This window comes from Rhinopithecus roxellana, chromosome 5, assembly GCF_007565055.1.
Source record: "Rhinopithecus roxellana isolate Shanxi Qingling chromosome 5, ASM756505v1, whole genome shotgun sequence".
Classification (NCBI taxonomy): Eukaryota; Metazoa; Chordata; class Mammalia; order Primates; family Cercopithecidae; genus Rhinopithecus; species Rhinopithecus roxellana.
In genome coordinates, this window is record NC_044553.1 from 19,953,429 (window position 1) to 19,976,898 (window position 23,470).

Below are 23,470 nucleotides of genomic sequence, written 5' to 3' on the forward strand. Positions count from 1 at the left end.
TTTACTTCTGATATTGGTGAGGTTTCAAAGTTGTTCAATTCCTGTTCATTCTGTATATTTCTAAAAAGGCCATTTGGGGGAAAATTTATCTTGAGTACTTGGTATAAAACACTTCTTTGGTTGTTACAGTCACCACAGTGTTTCATGCTGTCCAGATACATCTCCATGTGCCATTTGACAATATGTGAAGGAGACCTTGTTAGATTCCCAGACCGTAGAGAACTGTATTCCTCTCCAGTTGAGATGAAAGAGAAAGTGAGACCTCTTTTTCTTTGTCCACAGGACTGTCGCTGCAAGCGAAACAACATGCAGAAAAAGCCAAACAAATCCTCGCCAACTCCATTGTGCCTCCCTATAACGAGAATACAGATGTTTTCAAGTTTTCCATTGAGCTTTTCCATACCATGGGCAGAGCTTTACTCTCCCTTCAAAAGTATCCTTTTGCCTCTAACTTTTACAAATAGAAATACTATTCATATAATACTTATATGCCAAGTAAAAAGCTGATGCTGATGGATGACTTAGGAAGTGTGATTGGAAGTATGGGAACCAAGGAAGTTCAGGACATGGGGTGTAGAATCTAGAACCAAGTGGAAAGTTTCCTGAACACAATTTAGATTTAAGGAAGCTTCAGAGAATTTGACAAAAGCAGAGAGACTTTCAAAGGAGCTGCTACAGTGTGGAAGGATTATAAAGGAAGAATGGATAGAAATTGAAGCACGGATCAGATTATCATTTGCACAGTAAGTTTCAAGTTTAGGATTTTGCTTACATGATGGCTGGAGGCTCTTTGCCAGTAGAATCTGTCTCAGGTAGGAGGAGCATCTCCATGAGGCTGCGGCTATGGCTTCTCCGGAGGCCACTGCATAAAAGTAAAAGAAGAGCACAGTCATGTCAGAGCAGCCCTAACCAAGGCATCCATCAGTGACACTTTTCACTCTCTATGGAGTGCCCTCATATCCACCCTGGGTCCCAGAGTTCTGATCATTATTCTCTTGACTTTCTTTTTACCTGCTCTCCCTCCTCACCCCCAGCCCCTACACCCTTCTCTTCCTCCCTCCGTTCCTTTTTTCCCTGCCCTGCTCTGGTCTAAAATGCTTCAACAGGTTGATTTTATGATGAAAACCTGAAAGGAGAAAGATCTTAAACATATCTGAATCCATGATAATGAAAGGATTGTTCTTTGTTCCTCACCTTACTCCATACTCATCAAGTAAACTCAGCTGGAAGAGATATGAAGAGAAGGTTCTGTGTAGTTAGTACTTTTATCTCTCTCCAAAGGGCAACCTAAGCCAATTCCTCAGAGTATTGAGGTGACGGAGTTTGCCCACACTCTTTGGAAAGATGGACTTGTGCAGAGGAAAAGATGGAGAAAGGTCTGTGTTGGAAGAGGCAGAGAATCCCAGTTGACTTACATGGCTTCCCTCAGCCAAAGCTGGAAGAATTCAGTTTACCTTCCTAACTAGATTGTATGTGTAGGTTGAGTCCCAAGACAACTCAGAGAACCCATGGAATCATTTTAAGAAAATTGCTAGGAAGGGGCCCCAGGAGAACACACCTAATGCTTCCATGTGAATGGAAAGTGGGAAGAACCAACTTTGACTCATGCAGTTAAAGATATTTCTTTTGTAATCACAATTCCCCTTGTTCTTTTGTTTTTCTTGGGTGGTTTTTGAACTGCAAGTGCAGAGCTCATTCATCTGTGCAAATTCTCTGGTATGGATTTTTAAATTAATTTTTTCCCTTCATTTCTGATTTTTTCTCTCATTCTCCTATACACACATCATAGATAAATACTTTAATGATGGCTTATGTTTTTGAGTATGTATCTCTGAGTAACAAATAGTATTGTTTTACATATTTATGTGTTTAAAATTGGTATAAATTTGGCTGGGCACAGTGGCTCACACCTGTAACCCCAGCACTTTGGGAGCTAAGGCAGATGGATCACAAGGTCAGGAGTTCAAGACCAGCCTTGCCAACATGGTGAAACCCCATCTCTACTTAAAAATACAAAAATTAGCCGAGCATGGTGGCGCATGCCTGTAATCCCAGCTACTCAGGAGGCTGAGGCAGGAGAAATTGCTTGAACCCGGGAGGCAGAGGCTGCAATGAGCTGAGACCGCACCACTGCACTCCAGCCTGGATGACAGAGTAAGACTCTGTCTCAAACAAAAAAAAAGAAAGAAAGAAAAGAAAAGAAAAAAAGAAAATTCCTATAAATTTGTAGCATATGTGTCATTCTGCTTGTTACTGTTTTCCACTCAACACGTTTTGGTTGTTGCCTGGATTTTAGTTCATTGCTTCTGGTTCCTATATAATTCTCCATAAAACGCATTTGTTGCATTTTGTTTGTCCATCCTCCTAACAATAGACATTCAGCTTGTCCCCAGCTCTCTGCTGCCACAGCAGTGCTGCCATGACCATCCTTACACAGCTTCACTTATGTGGCTAAGCAACACTTTTTCTGAGGTTTATATCCCAGGGGTGGTATTGCTTTTCTGAGGTTTATATCCCAGGGGTGGTACTGAGTACAAACAAACTTTAAGTGCACCAAGCACCAACCAACCACGACACCCATCTGCATTTGCATTCCCACTTGCAGAGCGGGTGGGTTCCTAGCACACCCCTGGCAATATTTGACATTGTTGATCTTTGCCAACCTGGTGCATATAACGTGCTATCTAATTATTTAAGTTCTATTTACATTTCTCCTATTAGTGAGTTTGAATACTTTTCATATACGTCTTAGCCACTTGGGATTCTCCTTCTATGGTTACTATTCCTTCTCATTTTTATTTTAGAGTTTCCTGTACCTTTCCTATTGATAATCAGGGTTTTCTTGTATATTATAAATATTAATGATATAAATATTTTCTTATATCTATTGCCCACTTATTAATTTTGTCTATGGTATTGTTCATGGCTTAGAAATTATTAATTTTGCTTCACTCAAATCCATTCATTTTCACCTTATGATTTATGCTTTGGGAGTCTGGTTAGAAAGTCTTTTCCAGCTAAATATCAAAAATATTCTCTAGGCCGGGCGCGGTGGCTCACGCCTGTAATCCCAGCACTCTGGGAGGCTGAGGTGGGCGGATCACAAGGTCAGGAGATCGAGACCATCCTGGCTAATGCAGTGAAACCCCGTCTCTACTAAAAAATACAAAAAATTAGCTGGGCATGGTGGCGGGCGCCTGTAGTCCCAGCTGATCGGGAGGCTGAGGCAGGAGAATGGCGTGAACCCAGGAGGCGGAGGTTGCAGTGAGCCAAGATCGCACCACTGCACTCCAGCCTGGGCGACGGAGCGAGACTTCGCCTCAAAAAAAAAAAAAAAAATTATCTAAAATTTCCTTCCAAGACCTACTTTAACTCTACTCCGTATATTTTATCATGAAGTGTTAGCACTGTCATAACTTCTTAGTATTTCATAACTCCATTTATAAATTATTCTTTAGTCCAAGGATTATTCAAATGATGTGCATTTTGGTTTGTAGTTATGAGAGTTTTCAAGATATCTTGATGTTACTGATTTTTGATTGTATTGCATTGCTATATATATCCTGAAGCTATTTTGGTGGAGTGAGAGGAGGAGAGTTTAACAGCCTCATATCTTCTTAACCTATCACTTTATTGGTTAGTTGACCTTGTCCTTTTTTGTCCCCTACATCTATTCTGTCTGATATTATATCCTAGCTCTCTTTTGGTATATATTTTCCTACAATACCTTTTAAAAAATATTTATTTGTGTTTTAATTTCCTTTTCTCCCACCAATTTTATGTCCTTTTCTTTTTCCTTACTTGCTTTCTTTTAGATTAATTAAATATTTCTGTCATTCCATTTTATACCCATTAATTTGCAGGTTATACATTCTTTTCTCTTGTTTTTTCTTTTCTTTCTACTTCTTTTCTTTGTTGTATACAGGGTCTCACTCTGTTGCTCAGACTAGAGTCCAGTGATGGGTTCATGGCTCACAGCAGCTTCAACCTCCCTGGGCTCAAGCAATCCTCTTATCTCAGCCTCCTGAGTAGCTTGGACTCCAGGTGTGTGCCACCACACCCAGCTAACTTTTTGTATTTTTTGTAGAGATGAGATTTCGCTCTGTTGCCCAGTCTGGTCTTGAACTCCTGTGTTCAAGCAGTCCACCCACTTTGGCCTCCCAAAATGCTGGGATTACAGGTATGAGCCACCATGCCTGGCCTTGTTATTTTCTTTTTATTCTAGTAGTTACTATGGAGTTTGTCATTTATATCCCTGATTTATTAGAATCTAATTGTAAATTAATCATTTAACCACTTCCTGAACAATGCAAGGACCTTTGAGCATGCCAGCACTCTTTATCCTCTCTGCTTGGTTCTGTGTTGTCCTGTATATAAATCACCATGTATCTTATACTGCAGACAATATGTGTAATACATATAACTGACAAAGGGCTTGTATTTGAAATCTATAAAGAACCCTTATATATCAGTTAAACAAACACACATAACTGGATAGAAAGATGGGCAGGAGGCCAGGTGCAGTGGCTCATGCCTGTAATCCCAGCACTTTGGGAGGCCAAGGCGGGTGGATCACCTGAGGTCAGGAGTTCAAGACCAGCCTGGCCAACATGGGGAGACCTTGTCTCTACTAAAAATACAAAAATTAGCTGGGTGTGGTGGCGGGTGCCTGTAATCCCAGCTACTTGGGAGGCTGAGGCAGAAGAATTGCTTGAACCCGGGAGGTGGAGGTTGTGGTGAGCCAAGATCACGCCATTGCACTCCAACTTGGGCAACAAGAGCAAAACTCCATCTCAAAAAAAAAGAAAGAAAAGAAAGAAAGAGAAAGATGGGCAGGAAACTTTTCCCAAAAAAAGAACACCCACATAGTAAATAAACCTATCAAAAGGTGTTCCACCTCATCAGTCATCAGAAAATGAAAACTAGAATCATAAGATATGGCAGGGTGTGGTGGCTCATACCTGTAATTCCAGCCCTTTGAGAGGCTGAAGCAGAAGGATAGCTTGAGCCCTGGAACTCAAGACCAGCCTGGGCAAGATGGGGAGACCCCCATCTCTACAAAAATATTTTTTAAATTATCCAAGTATGGTGGTGCTCACCTATAGTCCTAGCTACTCAGGAGACTGAGGTGGGAGGATCTCTTGAGCTCAGGAATTTGAGTTTGCAGTGAGCTCTGCAACACCACTGCACTCCAGCCTGGATGACAAAGCAAGACTCTGTCTCTTTAAATAAATACATAAATAAAATCATAAGATACTATTACATTCCCACTAGATTGGCTAAAAAAAATATTGTAAGACTAATAATACCAAATATTTGGAAGGATGTGGTTCTCTGATACGCTCTCTCATATACCATTGTTTCAAATACATTTGGTGTAACTACTTTAGAAAACTATTTGGCATTGTCTCCTAAATTTGAACATTTGCATACCCTTTGATCCAGTAGTATCACTACTAAATTATATGCCCAACAGAAATGCATGCATGTTTTCACCAAAAGACATAGCCGAGAATGTTCAAAGCTACATTATTTGTAATAGCCAAGAGTTGGAAACAGCCTAAATGTTCACCAAAAGTAAAACAGAAAAAATGTGATCTGTTAATATAAATAAAATGATTAAAACTACTCCTAAGCTTAACAGCTTGAATGGCTCTCACAAACAATGTTTAGTGAAAGAAGCCAGATGCAAAAGAATCATACTGTACAATTCCATTTATATAACTGGAGGAGGAAGAAGGTCGTTAGTGACTGGGAGGGCTTTACCAGTCCAGAATCCCTTCTTGCCAAAAGTTAGGTATTCTGTCTTATAAGATAAGAAATACACAATTCAGAGATCCAAAATATAATATTTGTTTTATTTGTTGAGACCTGACTAATATATCAGTATTTAATATTGAGCAGTATTGCTATGAAAAAGAGTAAATGATCCTCTGGCACCTCCTCTGAGTGCTTTCCAAATTAGCAGTACCAAGCCTTGCCAGCAGATGGCGGGCTCTGTACACATCTGGGCTGAATAGCCAACAAGAATTTAAGTTAATCTTTCAGACTATTCTACAAAGTTACTTTTGTGTTTAGCCAAGTTGTTTCAAACTTTGCTACTTCTTTTCATCCTAATTCTTCACCCTGATATAATCACCAGAATGTGCATGTTTAAAGTGTATAATTTTCATTCAATTACTTTGCTTTGTTTCCTTATTGAAATGTATTTTGTCCAAATTGATCTGTTTTAGAAATTAACATGGTGTTTTGGGTCTATGCACTTCTGTAGTTACACTTGAACCACGAGGGCCTTTTCTTTTGCCAGGTCTTGGAAGTGAGGCCAAGATAATTTCACAGGCAGCACTCATAGGATTTATGTCCCTCTTTTTTTTTTTTTTTTTTTTTTTTTTTTTTTTTTTTTTTTGGAGATAGGGTCTTAACTCTGTTGCTCTGGCTGGAGTGCAGAGTTTCACAGTGACGGCTCACAGCAGCCTTGACCTCCTGGTCTCAAGCAATCCTCCCCTCTCAGCCTCTTGAGGAGCTGGGACTACAGGCATGTGCCACTGCACCCAGCTAATTTTATTTTTTTGTAGAGACAGGGTCTTACTACTATATTGCCCAGGCTGGGCTCAAGCGATCCTCCTGTCTCAGCCTCCCAAAGTGTTAGAAGTACAGGCGTGAGCCACTGCACTCAGTCCTATGTTCCTCTTAAAAGGATATCTTTTAGTGTATCCTCTTCCTCCTCCTGCCTGTCCTTTTATGGTGCCCGTCGAAACAGCCCAGTGCCTTTCTCCTTGGGCTGACAGATAAGTGCTGTGCTGCAGGGTGAGTCATGCTCCATGCCTCCCATCCCTGACTATGGCCTGAAACTTCTCCCCTTCTTCCTCTCCTCTATTCCAATGCTACTTCATACATTAATGGTTTAACTTTGGAGAGTGAATCCAAATCACGTATTCCTGTGTGCAGTTATATGTCTTTAAATCTGGTAAAGAAAGTCACTTGCAAAAATGCGCAAATTTATCCCCAGTGTCGAGAATTATTTTCTATCCTGGTTACTGATAGAAGCCCAGAGAGAAATAGTTGACTTTGTATATACAGGCATACGCCGTTGCACATGCATGCACAGACACACACACACACACAGCCCTCTTTAAATTATCTTTCTGTGCACCATGATGATGATGATCGGTTGAGACTATTGCTCCAGAACATGTGATTTTCCCCCAGCTCTCTCTGACTGCTTGACATGTCCTTGACGTCTCCCACAGCTTGTCCAGCGAACACTTTGCCTGGCATGACTGTGCTGAACTAACTCAGGAAGGAGTAAACACTTTTATTTCCTCAGACCATCAACAAGACACCTCCCAGGTATTTCTAAGCAGTGTGCCATGGTGTCATTAACAATGTAGGCTTTGGGCCTGGTATCCCAACACTGGGAGGCTGAGATGGGAGGATCGCTTGAGGCCAGGAGTTTGAGACCAGCCTGGTCAACATAGTGAGACCCCATCTCTATTTAAAAAAAAAAAAAAATGTAGTATTTGGAGTCAGAAGCCCTGGGTTCAAATCAGTGTTCCCTCAAACTTCCCAGCTGTAGAACTTGGGCAGATCTCGTGCTTCCTGGGAGCCTCACTCTCCTCTCCTGTTGAAGTGGGAATAATAAGACCTCCAGGGGTTGCTGTGACAATTAAAAAGATTTTACTTTAAAGCACCTAGATGCATGGGAGACCCTCAGAAACAAACAAGAAAGCAAGAAAAGGGCAACTATAATTATCATTACGATCTAATTGAACATTTTCCTTTCTGCTGTTTCATCTCAGAGGTGATTTTAAATCTAGTACTTATATCACATATCAAGGTTTTGTACTTCAAGATTGCCCTTGGTGTGCAATTTTTTTCTGCATTTTTTCCCTATACCCTGGGAAGGCTACATTTTGTTTTCTTTGCTCTCCTGAATCATCTAAGCTAAAATCAGGTAAGTACATACTTTACTTCTTTTTTTTTGAGACAGTCTCTATCACCCAGGCTGGAGTGCAGTGGCATAATCTTGGCTCACTACAACCTCCACCTCCCAGGTTCAAGCGATTCTCCTGCCTCAGCCTGGGATTATAGGCTGGGATTATAGATGTGTGCCACCACGCCCAGGTAATTTTTGTATTTTTAGTAGAGACAGGGTTTCACCATGTTGACCAGGCTGGTCTCAAACTCCTGACCTCAAGTGATCCACCTGCTTCGGCCTCCCAAAGTGCTGGGATTACAGGCATGAGCCGCTGCACCCAACCTGTATATGCTTGTTTCCTTAAGCTTGATTTTGTTTCTTTGTCTTGCTCTCTCTTGATTCATTGAAGTCATGAGATTTGAAAAGTGATTCTAACACAAGTTTTCCAAAGGGAAAGGGGATGGGGAAGGTTTCTCCCTTAACTCGTACTTCCTAGGAAGGAGGAGAAGATAATGGAGAAGTGATGTGGCAAGGGGAGCAGAGTACGTATCTACCTGCCATCACCTTGTTAAGATGATGGGGTTCTACTTAGTTCCATAAGCTGCTCCAGAAATGCTTCCCAGTGGAATTTTTGATACTTCAGTAATAACCTTTGCTTTTAGATACCATAGTCATCCCCAAATTGGTCCAGTCAGAAATTTCAACATCTAACTTTTGCTTTCTGGACTCAGTGTTTAAAAAAAATTTTTTTTAGTTGTTACCATCACCTGAGGTTCCTTGATGTCTGAGTTGCATTTTCTCTGCTTCTGTCTTTTGGGCATAAAGGCTCTAACAAATGCTCATATGTTCAAAGTCCTGCTCCCTTGCTTGCTCCCTGCTCTTCTCCAGCAGACGTGTTTCTCCTGTCAGCTCCTCCTATGGTACACTATGTGCCTAGAACACTTTTTGCTTACCTAACAAGGAAGGAAATTGCTTGTTTTCTCTGGCACTCTTCCTAATCCTATATTTCTGTGATTGAAGAGATGCTCTTAACTTACACAAGTCTGATTTATTTTTTTTATTTTTTTTCAATGTAGGGAAGCCAAAGAAAAACCACATGGCACAGGTTACTTTCATATACTTTATCTGCTTTCTATTTCTTGAATCTCCTAAAGCTTTAATGTTTTAGAGCACTGCATTTCTGCCTTTCCCTTTCTGATATTATACCCTTATAATGTACATTTTCCTAAACATATAAGAATAATGATTTAAATAATAATGTTTTAAAATAACATGTCATTAGTATTAATATGTAACATAAATATATAATCATGTATCTCTAAATACACAGTATATAATAATATATATCAAATAATAGGCTGGGCAGAGTGACTTACACCTGTAATCCAAGAATTTTGGGAGGCCAAGACAGGCGGATCATTTGAGCCCAGGAGTTCAAAACAGCTTGGGTAACATGGCAAAACTCTGTCTCAAATTAATACAACTAATACAAAATTACTAATACAAAAAATTAGCCAGGCATGGCGGCATGCACTTGTAGTCCCAGCTATTCTGGAGGCTGAGGCGGGAGGACCGCCTGAGACCAGGAGGCAGAGGTTGCAGTGAGCAAAGATCATGCCACTGGACTCCAACCTGGGTGACAGAGTGAGACCCCTTCTCAAAAATATAATAATAGGCCGGGAGCGGTGGCTTACGCCTGTAATCCCAGCACTTTGGGAGGCCAAGGCGGGCAGATCACGAGGTCAGGAGATCGAGACCATCGTGGCTAACATGGTGAAACCCCGTCTCTACTGAAAATACAAAAAAATTAGCCAGACGTGGTGGCGGGCGCCTGTAGTCCCAGCTACTCGGGAGGCTGATGCAGGAGAATGGCGTGAGCCCAGGAGGCAGAGGTTGCAGTGAGCCGAGATCACGCCACTGCAATCCAGCCTGGGCGACAGAATGAGACTCCATCTCAAAAAAAAAAAAAAAAAAAAAAAAAATATATATATATATATATATATATATATATAATGATGATATTTTTAAAAACCACACCAGCTACCAATTATTGACCACCTCTGTCAGGCTTTTGCTAAGTGCTTTATAGATGTCATCTCCTTTCATCCTTAGTCCTCTCTATGTGGTGGATACCGTTAGTATTCCCATGTTCAAATGTAACATCTAAGGCTGAGAGAAGTGAGGTCACTTACAGGGTCACACAGGTGGGAAGTGATGAAGCTGGAAAGTGGCCCAGCAGAGCCCTGCCTATTCAATGCTAGTGTCCAAGTTCCTAACCATGGCACAGATTACATTTACTGATGTAAAGTGGAAACCCCACAATGCATTCAGCAGAGCAAAGCCTTTACCTGTATTATATCAGGTGATAAAAAGAGGCCCAGATGTAACTCTTTTCTCATGTTAGCTATGGAAAATCCCATTTGTTACCTTTTGGGATTGGTTTCTCATGAGATTCTGATCAGCAATATTCCCATAAAGCCTTTCCTTTATACTGGTGCTCAGTATTCTTGCCAAATTCTAGAGCTTTTAAAAGGAAACTCTGTTGCCTTAGTAATACCAGAAATTGCATTTATTACTTGTTAAAACAAGTCTCCATCCCTGTGAGATCTGAAACTTGTCTGCAATGAGATAGTGTCTCCTCTTGTGCTCTGTAGAATTAGTGTGTATATATTTTCTTTCAATAAAATATGCCATGGCTTAAGTTGTGCACCTGCCAAATTAACATACTGCCACATTCTATTATTTAAAATTTTCTATCTTTTCATCTGTCTAGTGTATCTCTTAAGCTACCAAGTTCATTGTGGGTACGCTAGATAATAAATCCTTAAAGCATCCCTGGCAGGTAGATAGAAATGGAAAAGAGAAAATATTGCTCTCTCAAACATTACATATGAGAAAATGGAAACACACAAGATTACCCAAAATTAACTGATGCTTTAAGTAAGTTGTAGATGGATGTAAGACTATAATTTAGTTATTTCTTGATGTAGTACTCTCAATTCCTTTTTTATTAAATATATTATAAAACTACAGTAATTTTATTTTCCATTTTGCCTTCTCTTTTATGTGAATAATGTACTCACAATGAGCTTCAGAAGGCTCATTGTGGGTTGCATTAGCTTGATAGCCTCCATTTCTGGCTATGTTAGTGCCAGGACCATGAAATAGCCTGCAACAGCAACCTTCAGTGAGGGGCAGGATGTGCTTCATTCTTTGTGCAATTGCATGTTATATTCATCTTTTTAATAAAATAGTGGGCATAAAGGCTCTAACAAATGCTCATATGTTCCAAGTCCTGCTCCCTTGCTTGCTCCCTGCTCTTCTCCAGCAGACATGTTTCTCCTGTCAGCTCCTCCTATGGTACACTATGTGCCTAGAACACTTTTTGCTTACCTAACAAGGAAGGAAATTGCTTGTTTGCTTTGGCACTCTTCCTAATCCTATTTTTCTGTGATTGAAGAGATGCTCTTAACTTACACAAGTCTGATTTTTTTTTATTATTTTTTTCAATGTAGGGAAGCCAAAGAAAAACCACATGGCACCTATATATGTAATATTGTTATATAAATTCTGTAGTGTAAAGAATAGTATACACACTAATAAGCTTACAAAATGTATTTCTGATCAAAGGAAGCTTGTTATACATTCTTCCCAATACCATTTTAGTCCCATACATTATAGGCAATTATTATGCTGAAATTTGGTGTTTTTCATTCCTCTGAATGTTTTTGTACCTTTACTGTGTATATGTATAGCATATATATGTGTGTGTATATATGTATAAAATTTTCATATTTTTAAACTTTATATGTATGTTTCCTTCTGTAACTTCCTTTTTTCCCATTACATCTGTATTTTTGAGCTATATCTCTACCAACTGATATAATCCAGCTCTAGTCTTTTCATTTTAGACCTCCATATGGTGTTTAATTGTCTGACTTTCCCCTAATTTAATTGTCTGTTTTGATGAGGGTGAACATGTGAATTGTTTCCAATTTTTTACTACTATAAACACTACTTTCATGATCATTGTTATATAAGTCTCTTTGGGCACATATGCAGGATTATCTCTGAGGTATATTCCCAGGAGTAGAATTGTTTACTTGACAAGCATCTGCATCTTCAATTTTACTGGGTTTACCAAACGCTTTCTAACAATTTTTGCTTCCACCAGCAGGGTGTATAAATTGTTACTCAACATCCTCAGGCTTCTTATAGTTCTCAATTATATGGATGCAAAATTATATCTTATGGTTTGTTTATTTATTTAATTTGAGATGGAGTCTCGTTCTGTCGTCCAGGCTGGAGTGCAGTGTCATGATCTCAGCTCACTGCATCCTCCACCTCCCGGGTTCAAGCAATACTCATGCCTCATGTGGGATTACAGGCACATACCACCAGGCCAGCTAATTTTTGTATTTTTAGTAGAGATGGGGTTTCATCATAGCCAGGCTGGTCTCAAACTCCTGACCTCAAGTGATCCACCTGCCTCAGCCTCCCCAGAGTGCTGGGATTACAGGTGTGAGACACCACACCCGGCCCTTATGGTTTCTTTAATTGAATTTTTCTGATAGGGAAGTTAAATATCTTTTTATATGTTTGCTAGACATTTGGAATTCTTGTTCTGTGAATTATCTATTCATGTGTTTTGCTTATTTGCTATTGAGCTATTTGCATTTTTCCTAAAAATTGGTAGATAGTCTTCATATTTCCGGAAACAAGTTATTTGCTGTTTACATATGTTGTATGTACTTCAGATGTGTAGTTTGCCTTGATTTTTGATGCACAGGAGTTTTTATTTTTAATATCATCAATTTTACTTATGTTTTCTGTTCTTATTTGTATACATATTAGAAATCCTTCCCTACTCAAAGTCACAGGGTTACTTTTCCATATGTCTTCTCTCAAACATATCAGTTTTTTTTTTTTTTTTTTTTTTTTTTTTTAATTTAGGACTCCTAAACAGCCATTGGGGCAATGAAGAAATTAAGAATGAAATTAAAAATGTTCCTGAAACAAATGAAAATGGAAACATAACATACCAAAGCATATATAATACAGTAAAAGCAGTGCTAAGAGGGAAGTTTATAACAATAAACACCTCCAGAAAGTGGAAAACCTTCCAATAAACAGCCTAACAATGTGTCATAAGGAACTGGAAGATCAAGAGCAAACTAAACCTCAAATTCAGATAAAAAATAATAATAAAAATCCAAGCACAAATAAATAAAATTGAGACTAAAAAAATTCAAAAGATGAATATAACGAAAAGTTTGTTTTTTGAAAAGATAAACGAAATCAACAAACCTTTACCAGACTAAGAAAAACAGAGAGAAGATCCAAATAAATAAAATCAGAGACAAAAAAGGAGACAATACAACTGCTACCGCAGACATTTAAAGGATCATTAGAGACTATTATGAGCAACTATGTGTAATAAACTGGAAAACCTAAAATAAATGGATAAGTTCCTAGGCACATAAAACCTGTTACAATTGAACCATGAAGAAATCAGAAACCCGAATAAACCAATAAGTAACAGGATAGAAGCAATGATAGAATGTCTTCCGTCAAAGAAAAGCCCAAGATCTGATGGTTTCAGTGCTAAATTCTACCACACATTTTAAGAAGAACTAATATCAATCCTACATAAACCGTTCCAGAAAATTGAGGAGGAAGCAGTACTGCCAAACTCATTCTATGAGAGCAGCAGTATCTCAATACCAAAACCAGACGAAGACACATCAAAAAAGAAAACTATGGGCCAATATCTCTGATGAATATGGATGCAAAATCCTCAAACCAAATTTAGCTACACATGAAAAGGATCATTCATGTTGATCAAGTGGAATTCATCCCAGGGATGCAAGGATGATTCAATATACACAAATCCATAAATATGATACCTCACATCAACAAAATGAAAGGCAAAAACCATATGATCATTTCAATAGATGCTGAAAAGGCATTTGATACAATTCAACATCCCTTCATGATAAAAACAAGGACTTAAAGGAACTTACTTAACTTACTTAAAGGAACATACCACAACGCAATAAAAGCCATATATGACAAACCCACAACTAGTATACAGAACAGCGAGAAAATGAAAACCTTTCCTCTAAGATCTGGGACAAGACAAGGATGCCCACTTTTACCATTTTTATTCAACATAGTACAGAAAGCTGTAGCCCAAGAAGTTAGGCAAGAAAAAATAAATAAATGACATTCAAATTAGAAAGGAAGAATTCAAATTATCCTTGTTTGTAGATGATATGATCTTTTATTCAGGAAAACCTATAGATTCTACCAAAAAGCTGTGAGAACTGATCAACAAATTCAGTAAAGTTGCAGGATACAAAATCAACATACAAAAATCAATAGCATTTCTGTATGCCAACAGCTAACAATCTGAAAAAAAAAAAAAAAAACCAAGACAGTAATCCCATTTACAATAGCTACAAAAAAAAAAAAAAAAATACGTAGCAACAAATAAGATAAAATAGTTAAGAATAAACTTAACCAAAAAAGAGAAAGATCTCTACAATGAAAACTATAAAACATTGATGACAGAAAATGAAGAAGACATGCAAAAAGATTTCATGTTCATGGATGGAAATGTCAATACTGTTGAAATGTGCATATGACCCAAAGCAATCTACAGATTTAATGCATTCTCAGAATATCAACTCTCATTATCAAAATGCCAATTACATTCTTCATTGAAATAGAAAAAAAAATCATAAAATTTGTATGGAACCACGAAAGTCCCAAAAGAGTCAAAGAAATCCTGACCAAAAAGAACAAAGCTGGAGGCATCACATTATCTGACTTCACACTATACTACAGATCTATAGTAACCAAAACAGCATGATACTGGCATAAAAATAGACACATAAACCAATGGAACAGAATAGAAACCCCAGAAATAAATCCATGCATTTACAGTCAACTCATTTTTAACAAAGGTGCCAAGAATATACACTGGGAGAAAGATAGTGTCTTCAACAAGTGGTGCTGGGAAAACCGGATATCCATATGCATAAGAATGAAACTAGACCCCTAGCTCTTGCTATATGCAAAAATTGAATTATAATTCATTAAAGACTTAAATCTGGCCAGGCACTGGGGCACATGCCTGTAGTCCCAGCACTTTGGGAGGCCAAGGCAGGAAGATTGCTTGAGCACAGGAGTTCAAGACCAGCCTGGGCAACATGGTGAAACTCCATCTTTACAAACAAACAAAATTAGCCAGGTGCATATTGGTGTGCACCTATAGTCCCAGCTACTCTGGGGCCTAAGGTGGGAGAATCACTTGAGCCCAGGAGGTTGAGACTGCGGTGAACCATGATCGCACCACTGCACTCCAGCCTGGGCCACAGAACAAGACCTGTCTAAAAAAAAGAAAAAGAAAGAAAGAAAAACCTTAAATCTAAGACTGAAACTCTGAAACTACTGGAAGAAAATATTGAGAAAACACTCCAGGAAATCGGTTGGGACAAAGATTTCTTAAGGAAGACCTCAAAAACGTAGGCAACCAAAGCAAAAGTGGACAAATGGGAACACATCAAGCTAAAAGGCTTCTGCACAGCAAAGGAAACAATTAACGAAGTTGAAGAAACAATCCACAGAATGTGTGAAAATATTTGCAAACTACCCATCTGTCAAGGGATTAATAACCAGAATAAATAAGGAGTTCAAACAACTCAATAGAAAAAGACAACCTGATTTTAAAATGAGCAAAAGATCTGAATAGACATTTCTCAAAAGAAGACATGCAAATGACCAACAAGTATGTGAAAACTTACTCAGTATCACTGATGATCAGAGAAATGCAAATCAAAACTACAATGAGATATCGCACCCCAATTAAAATGCCTTCTATCAAAAAGGCAGTAACAGATGCTGGTGAGGATGTGGAGAGGGGGACACTCATACATTGTTGGTGGGAATGCAAGTTAGTACAGCCACTATGGAGAATAGTGTGGAAGTTCCTCAGAAAACTAATAATAGAACTACCATGTGATCCAGCCATCTCATTACTTAGTATATACACCCCAAAAAGGAAATCAGTATATCAAAAGAAATATCTGCACTCCCATGTTTATTGCAGCACTATTCACAACAGCCAACCTAGGACTCAACCTAAGTGACAATCAGTGGATGAATGGATAAAGAAAATGTGGTAGATATACATAATGGAATATTAGCCATTAAAAAAGAATGAAATCCTATCATTTGCAGCAAAATGGATGGAACTGGAGGACATTATGTTAAGTGAAATAAGCCAGGCACAGAAAATATCACATTTTCACTCAAATGTGGGAGCTAAAAAGATTACAAAAAAGAAAAATTGAACTCATGGAGATAGCAGAATGATGGTTACTACAGGCTTTGAAGGGTAGTAGGGAGCTGGAGATGAAGAGGGGAAAGCTATTGGGTATAAAAATATAGGTGAATAGTGGGAATAAGACCTAATGTTTGGTAGTACAATAAGTTGACTATAGTTAACAGTATTTTATTGTATATTTTTAAATAACTAAAAGAATGGAACTGGAATGTTCCTAACACAACGAAATGATAAATGCTTGAGGTGATGGGTATGCTGATAACCCTGATTCAGTCATTAACTTTGTGTGCTTATATCAAAATTGTACATGTACCCCATACATATATACAATTGTTATGTATCCATAATTTTTTAAAAAATCTTTTAATTTGTCCTCTAATCCACTTGGAACTTTGGTATATGTGGTATGAGGGATCTCCTTTTATATGTCGTTTGTTTTTATTTATGTGTTCTTACTTTTAGTGATGTGTATGTATTCTTATAATAAATTATTCTATTTTTTTTAAGTTCAATTGGATAAGAAAATGCCCACCTCACTTGCATAATAGTTCCAATCAGTTTCTCTGATTTTGCCTATTATTTGGACTTTCCAAACTCTTCTATGGTTGGTGTTGGGGTGGCGCTGAAATCACGATTGAGCCCGTTTCAACATGGGAACAAACTGAGGCTGTTGCTTGTGGTGTGCAGGTTGGGAGGAGGAGTAAAAGATATGATTATGTGTAGACATTTAATACTAATCTGTATAATGTACTTCTGTCTACAAAGCATTTTCATGGACATCTTATTCAATTCTCACAACAACCACTGTGTTCGGATGATGAAACCAAGGTTTGAGACGTTTTGTTCTTGTCCAAGCTTTGTCAACAAGGCTGCTCAGACTACAATTTGGGTTTTCTACTCCCGCGTACTTACAACTGATTTTCCTGCCTCTCATTTTCTGTTCTTTTCCATAACATTTTCTCTAAGAGTCAGGTATTTGAAGGATGACTTTTTGAGACCTGAAAAGGTGACCTGGTGTTAACTTGGGATGCTTTTGGCTTAAGATAGTTAGTAGGTGGCTACAAGTTTTCCATGGTCTTCACCTTAATATTAACAAACCCCCAAACACTTTTCTTTAGTGTCTTATCTCAGGAAAGAAGGAATTTTTGATATATCAATGAATACATGCCTTGTTGTTTTCTTTTTTGCTCACTTATGAGCTTGATTACTAAACTTTAAACACTGCTTTCTTTAAAAGCAGTTGCCCAGATGAAATTATCTTGGTGTTTGTACTTCCTTCATTTCTCTTCTGTGACTTTTATGGGCAGTCTGGGAAACAAAGGACCCATTCTTTACTTCAGTGGCACACTGCATCATTATGAACATGAGACAGGAAAAAGATGAAGATTTTTTTCCTTCTCTCAAATATCCATGGCATTGTCTGAGTTCTCTAGGCTAAATTAGGTGGGAAAAAAATCTGAAATCATTTTGGAAGTATGTAACTTTCTCTAGATTCTCGACCAGAGGTCAGCAAACTTTTTCCCTAAAAGCCCAGATAATAAATATTTCAGATATTATAGGCCATATGGTCTCTGTGGCAACCAATGAACTGTGTCATATTTCAAAAGCAGCCATGGATGATATGTAAATGAATAGGCATGGCATTGTGCCAATAAAACTTTATTTATAAAAAAGCAGATTTGGCCCCCACACCATAATTTGCTGACCCCCATTTTTAGTTATTTAAGCTTTGTCTACCACAGAATCTAAGTATTTGGCTAAGTGATTTCTTACCAACCATATGTTTCAGAGACTCTTTCTATCACCAAAGGTTCTAATGGGTTTTCTCTTCAAATATAAAGTATGATATTTACAAAACTAAGGATTACCCACTACATTCTAAGCTCCTTCAGCATCAGGAAGGAAGCCCACAGAAAGGATGCCCAGTATTACTGGGTCGCCTATTAATCTTTTTCCTTCCCAGATTAGAGTTTCTACAAGCTGTAGCCCTCCTTAGTCCCTGAACTCTTCCTGTGTTTTTAAACCTCTTCACAATTATAGAAGGTATCCAGATACATAAACTGTTCACTCAGCATTTTATTCCACTGTGGCCATCTGGACCACAGATCCAAAAAGTATCTTTACTTCTAGCAGTTAATTTCTTTGGAGAGCAAAAATAGGTGCGAAAAATACCCAGTGGTTGAGTTGAAAATAATACCTTTTTTTTTGGTAGTCTTTTAGTTTTCCCTTGGGCAGCTTGGGAATCACAAGGCCTTTTGATATTAAAAGTTCTCGTGTGGAGGGCAACATAGGAGGGATTATAAATTTTGCACATAAAATTTTTCCATGAAAGAAAAGGTTCCTAATAGTCTTAACAAATATTCTGGAGAAGATTATTTTTAAATATGTGCTGTGTTTGCTAAAAAATATGTAGGCATACATTTTTTATATGAGAGATTCTTATTCTAAGAACATATAGAAATATTTTCCCACTGCCACCTTTACTTATAATTTCTAAATTAGCATTTTTATGATATAAAAGTAACACATTTTCATAGAAGAAAATTTGGGATATTTAGAAAAGCACAAGAAATGTAAAATTACAGTCTAACAGCTTAGAGGTAAGTATTGCTAACATAGCAATGGCTTTTGCCATCTTTCTGTGCATATGTGTACACGCAGATTAGATATAAAGTTTTCACATGCATGAGATGATATACAGAATATTTTGGAGCCTGATTTTTCACTGAAGTATATAGAATGGGTAAACTTCTGTGTCAATAAATATGGATCAGCACTAATTTTCATGGCTATATGGCATTCCACAGTATAGACGCACTTACTGTAACCTGCTTGCACAGTCTCCTATTGCTGCATTTTAAGTGCTTTGGACTTTTCCACCATTATAGAGAATGCTAAGATAAATGTTCTTGTATATATATCTTCTTGCCTTGCCAGAGTATCACTTCAAGATAAATTCCTAGAATTGGAATTAGCAAAATTGTATGTGTGTATGTGTACATATATGTGTATGATTTGATATAGAAAAGTTTATGTCCAAACTATATTCTCCCCAGCAGTTAATGAGAGTGTTTCACATCCTCCCCAGTACTGGGAAATTTCTAAAATTTCTCAACAGATCAGTTATTATCATCTCAGCATCCCTTCCTTGATGATTGCTATCATTGTTTTGTGAAGCTCCTTCAGCAGTTGTTTTGTGAAGCAAGGAAGCCCACAGAAAGGAAGCCCAGTATTACTGGGTCGCCTATTAATCTTTTTCCTTCCCAGATTATACCTACCTATATAGCACTTACTATGTATTAGAGGCTATTCTAGGTGTTTTATGAATATCAATTAATTTAATCTTCATAATAACCCAGTGAAGTGTGGGCACTGTTATCCTTAACTCACAAATGAGGAAACTGAGTGACTGGAAGGTCATACATCTTAGTCAGTGGTGAAGCCAAGACTTGAACCTTCCTGGTGATTCCAGAGCCCATTTTCTTAACCACCGTGCCCAGCTGGTTCTTGGAAGAAAAGCTTAGTTAGCAAGGAAACGAACCTGGACACCAGGGATCAAAGAGTCATATCCCAACTACCAGCTCACCTATATTTTCAGTATTTTCTATTTTAATTATTAAATAAAATAATTCCTTTGTTTTTTTTAGGGTGTGTCAAGGTCAGAAGAAATCCAAAGAAGCTTTGTCCCACTATCAAGCAGCTTTGGAATATGTTGAGATCAGTAAAGGTGAAAAAAGTCATGACTGTGTACCCATATTGAGAGAATTAGCAGGTGTAGAGCAAGCCCTGGGACTCCACGATGTATCCATCAACCACTTCCTCCAGGTAAGCTACAAGGTCCTGGCTACCAAAGCTGTTCTAGACCCAATGCTTTTCATAGACACAAGTGGCACAGCCGCTCTGAAAATGCCTGGCTTTGTCATTTGCTATAGATAAGGACAATACTTGGCCTAGAGTAGATGCTCAACAAGGTGTTCTTATCAGATGGCCACGTGGGCAAGTGCTGATACTGGTCCCCTGTTAGTAGCTGCACAGACCACAAACAGCCTGAGATGCCCTAAAGGTGGTTTCTTTATCTTTTAATATTTATTTAGAGCATATGTTACCAAACTGATAAGGACTCCTTTTTTCTACATTCTAAAGTCTTCACCTGAAGCCACTTGGAGTTTTATCTGTTAGCTGCTAGTCTACTTTATCTTTATAAGATTCCTCAGTGAGTATGTCCATCAAGGTTCTCCAGAGAAACAGACCAATAGCATATGTACACACACACACACACACACACACACACACACACACAGAGATTTTTTTTGTTGTTTTTGATTTTTTTTTTTTTTTTTTTTTTTGAGAGACACAGTTTCATCATGTTGCCCAGGCTGGTTTCAAACTCCTGGGTTCAAGTGATCCTCCTGCCTCCGCCTCCCAAAGTGCTGGGATTACAGGCATGAGCCACCAGGTCCAGTCTCTCTTAAGGAACTGACCCATGCAATTTAGGGGCTGGTAAGTCTGGAATCCACAGGACAGGCCGTCAGTCTGGAAACTCAGGAAGGATTTCTGTGTTGCAGTCTTGAAGCAGAATTTATTCTAGAAACCTCAGTTTTTCACTCTAGGTCTTCAACTGATTAGATGAGGGCCACCGATATTATCCAGGGTCATCTCCTTTAAAATCAATTGATTGTGAATATTAATCACATCTACAAAATACTGTGTATTCACTGCAACACCTAGACTAGCGTTTGACCAAACAATCTGGCCCCATAGCCTAGCCAAGTTCACATGTAAAATTAACCGTAATAGTGAGTTTTATATCTTTATATTGTATCATGCCAAAGGTACTTTTAAAAAAGTTTTTCTGATAATTTTTTCCTGTAAAAGTTGTAAGATACAGACCAATCTATTCTTGTTATTTGAAATGAGATACAGTGACAAGGTCCTGAGAGTACTTCATTAATATTTCTTATTTTAATTTGTCTGACAATTTATACTCCTACTAACAGTTTGTTAGAGTGCCCCTTTTTCTCACGCTATCTAGATTGTCTCTTTTAATCATGATTACCACCCCGTGACACATTATTATTTCCCATTTATAGATAAGGAAGCCAAGAATTAGAGAGGTTGAGTGATATGCCCAGGAGTACACACCCAATAAATGGCATGCTCTCATTCAAAACCAGTACTTTTTAGAAAGATTGTTCTGGCTGATTTGTAGAGAATGGATTGGGGAAGTTGTGCCAACCATAGAACTGGACCACTTAGGAAACTACTGAGGTAGCCAAACGTAAGAATGATGGTAGCTTGAACTAGGATGAAGATAGTGAGGATGAAGAGAAGTAGATGGATGTAGGAAAGATTTAGGAGGCAGAATTGATAGGACATGGCGATTGATTGGATGTGGGGGAGAGAAGGAAGGGAAGAGTCATGGATGACTCCTAGATTTCTGGCGTGGACTGCTGAATAGATGTTTGTGCCATTTCTACCAGGGAACTGGTGTGTGACTGGGTGAGGGAGAGATGGCAAGCTGTGTTTTAGATGATGAGTCTGAGATGCCTGTGAGGCATACAAGTGGAAATGACAATAGGCAGTTAGATAATTGGGGCTGGTGCTCAGAATATAGGTCAGAAAGTTATCCCCTTACACGTAGTGATTGCCCTGGGAGAGGATGATATCACCTAGGGAGAGTTGATGAAGGGAGAAAAGAACCAATGGCAGATTCTTGAGAAATTTTAGTATTCATGACTGAAGTAAAGAAGGATTACCTAGCAAATGAAACAGAGAAAGACTGCCAGGAAAACAGGGAGGAAAAGGGAAAATGAAAGTGGTGCCCTCTGTCCCTTTCTTTTCTTTTCTTCTTCTTTTTTTTTTTTTTTTTTTTTTTTTTGAGTAGAGTCTCGCTCTGTTGCCCAGGCTGGAGTGCAGGCGCAATCTGGGTTCACTGCAACCTCCACCTCCCGGGTTTAAGCGATTCTCCTGCCTCAGCCTCCCAAGTAGCTGGGATTACAGGCGCCCACCACCACACCTGGCTAATTTTTGTATTTTTAGTAGAGACGATGTTTTACCATGTTGGCCAGACTGGTTATGAACTCCTGACTCGATCTCCTGACCTCGTGATCCACCCACCTTGGCCTCCCAAAGTGCTGGGATTACAGACGTAAGCCACTGCACCTGGCCTCCCTCCTTTTTGATACCTTTCACTGTTTTGGAGGACATGGAATTCCAGAGAGGATAAATAAGTTTGTAAAGAGCTTAGCACAGTGCCTGATGTTTTTAATTTTCTCTTTCCTTTTATGTTAGTTTTCTTTTCTTTTTCTTTCATTGATGACTTTGTTGAGGTAAATACCGGGGTGATGATTAGAACAGAAACCAGACCAGGCACTGTGGCTCACACCTGTAATCCCAGCACTTTGGGAGGCCAAGGCAGGCGGATCACAAGGTCAGGAGATCAAGACCATCCTGGCTAACACAGTGAAACCCCATCTCTACTAAAAATACAAAAAATTAGCCGGGCATGATGGTGGGAGGGAGCCTGTAGTCCCAGCTACTCGGGAGGCTGAGGCAGGAGAATGGCATGAGCCTGGGAGGCAGAGCTTGCAGTGAGCTGAGATTGCGCCACTGCACTCCAGCCTGGGCGACAGAGCGAGACTCCGTCTCAAAAACAAAACAAAACAAAAGAACAGAAACCAGATTATATAGCAGGTGAGATGTGAGAGACCAAAGATAGCAAGTGTAGTTGGCAGTTACAAAAAGTACTGAGATGTTTTGGGGGGAAGACAAGCCTAGGCAAGAGGGCAGAGCACATGATAAGGTCTGAAGGTTAGACAAAGCTTGACACATTCAGGGAGCTATAAGAAGCTCCCTCTGCCTGGGCAGTGGGAATGGCAAAGGCAGTAGATGGGTATCGTTTAGGTAGATGTTGAAAGTCATGTTAAGGAATTTGAGCTTCCTCTTAAGGGCAGATGAAGGTTTTCAGGCAGGGAGATTGGCATCATCAGATTATCATTCTGGAGGGACCACTCTGCGGTACAGAGAATGGACTGGATGGTGGTGAGATAAGCAAGGGGATAACTCACAGATGATGACTGCAGCAGTTCAGGTTGGGGGTGAGACAGCCCATACTCAGGTGGTCCTGGTGAAAATGGAGAGTCATGGACAGATCTGAGAGATATGTGGGGAGTAGATATGACAGGCCTGGGGGTTGTGCAGGT

The 23,470-nt window shown here is 38.9% G+C and overlaps 1 protein-coding gene across 5 annotated transcripts in view; it reads left to right on the top strand.

The window, feature by feature from the left end:
• Positions 1 to 23,470, top strand: part of TTC23 (tetratricopeptide repeat domain 23) — a 117,439-nt gene that overhangs the window by 31,786 nt on the left and 62,183 nt on the right. For all 5 annotated transcript variants that reach the window (XR_004057369.1, XM_010382156.2, XM_010382155.2 and 2 more), the window contains 3 exons: positions 283 to 433; positions 618 to 743; positions 19,916 to 20,093. Coding sequence is in view for 4 of the 5 variants with exons in the window: in XM_010382156.2 (XP_010380458.1) it covers positions 283 to 433; positions 618 to 743; positions 19,916 to 20,093 (455 nt within the window). In the remaining variant the exon portion in view is untranslated. The remainder of the gene's footprint in view (positions 1 to 282; positions 434 to 617; positions 744 to 19,915; positions 20,094 to 23,470) is intronic.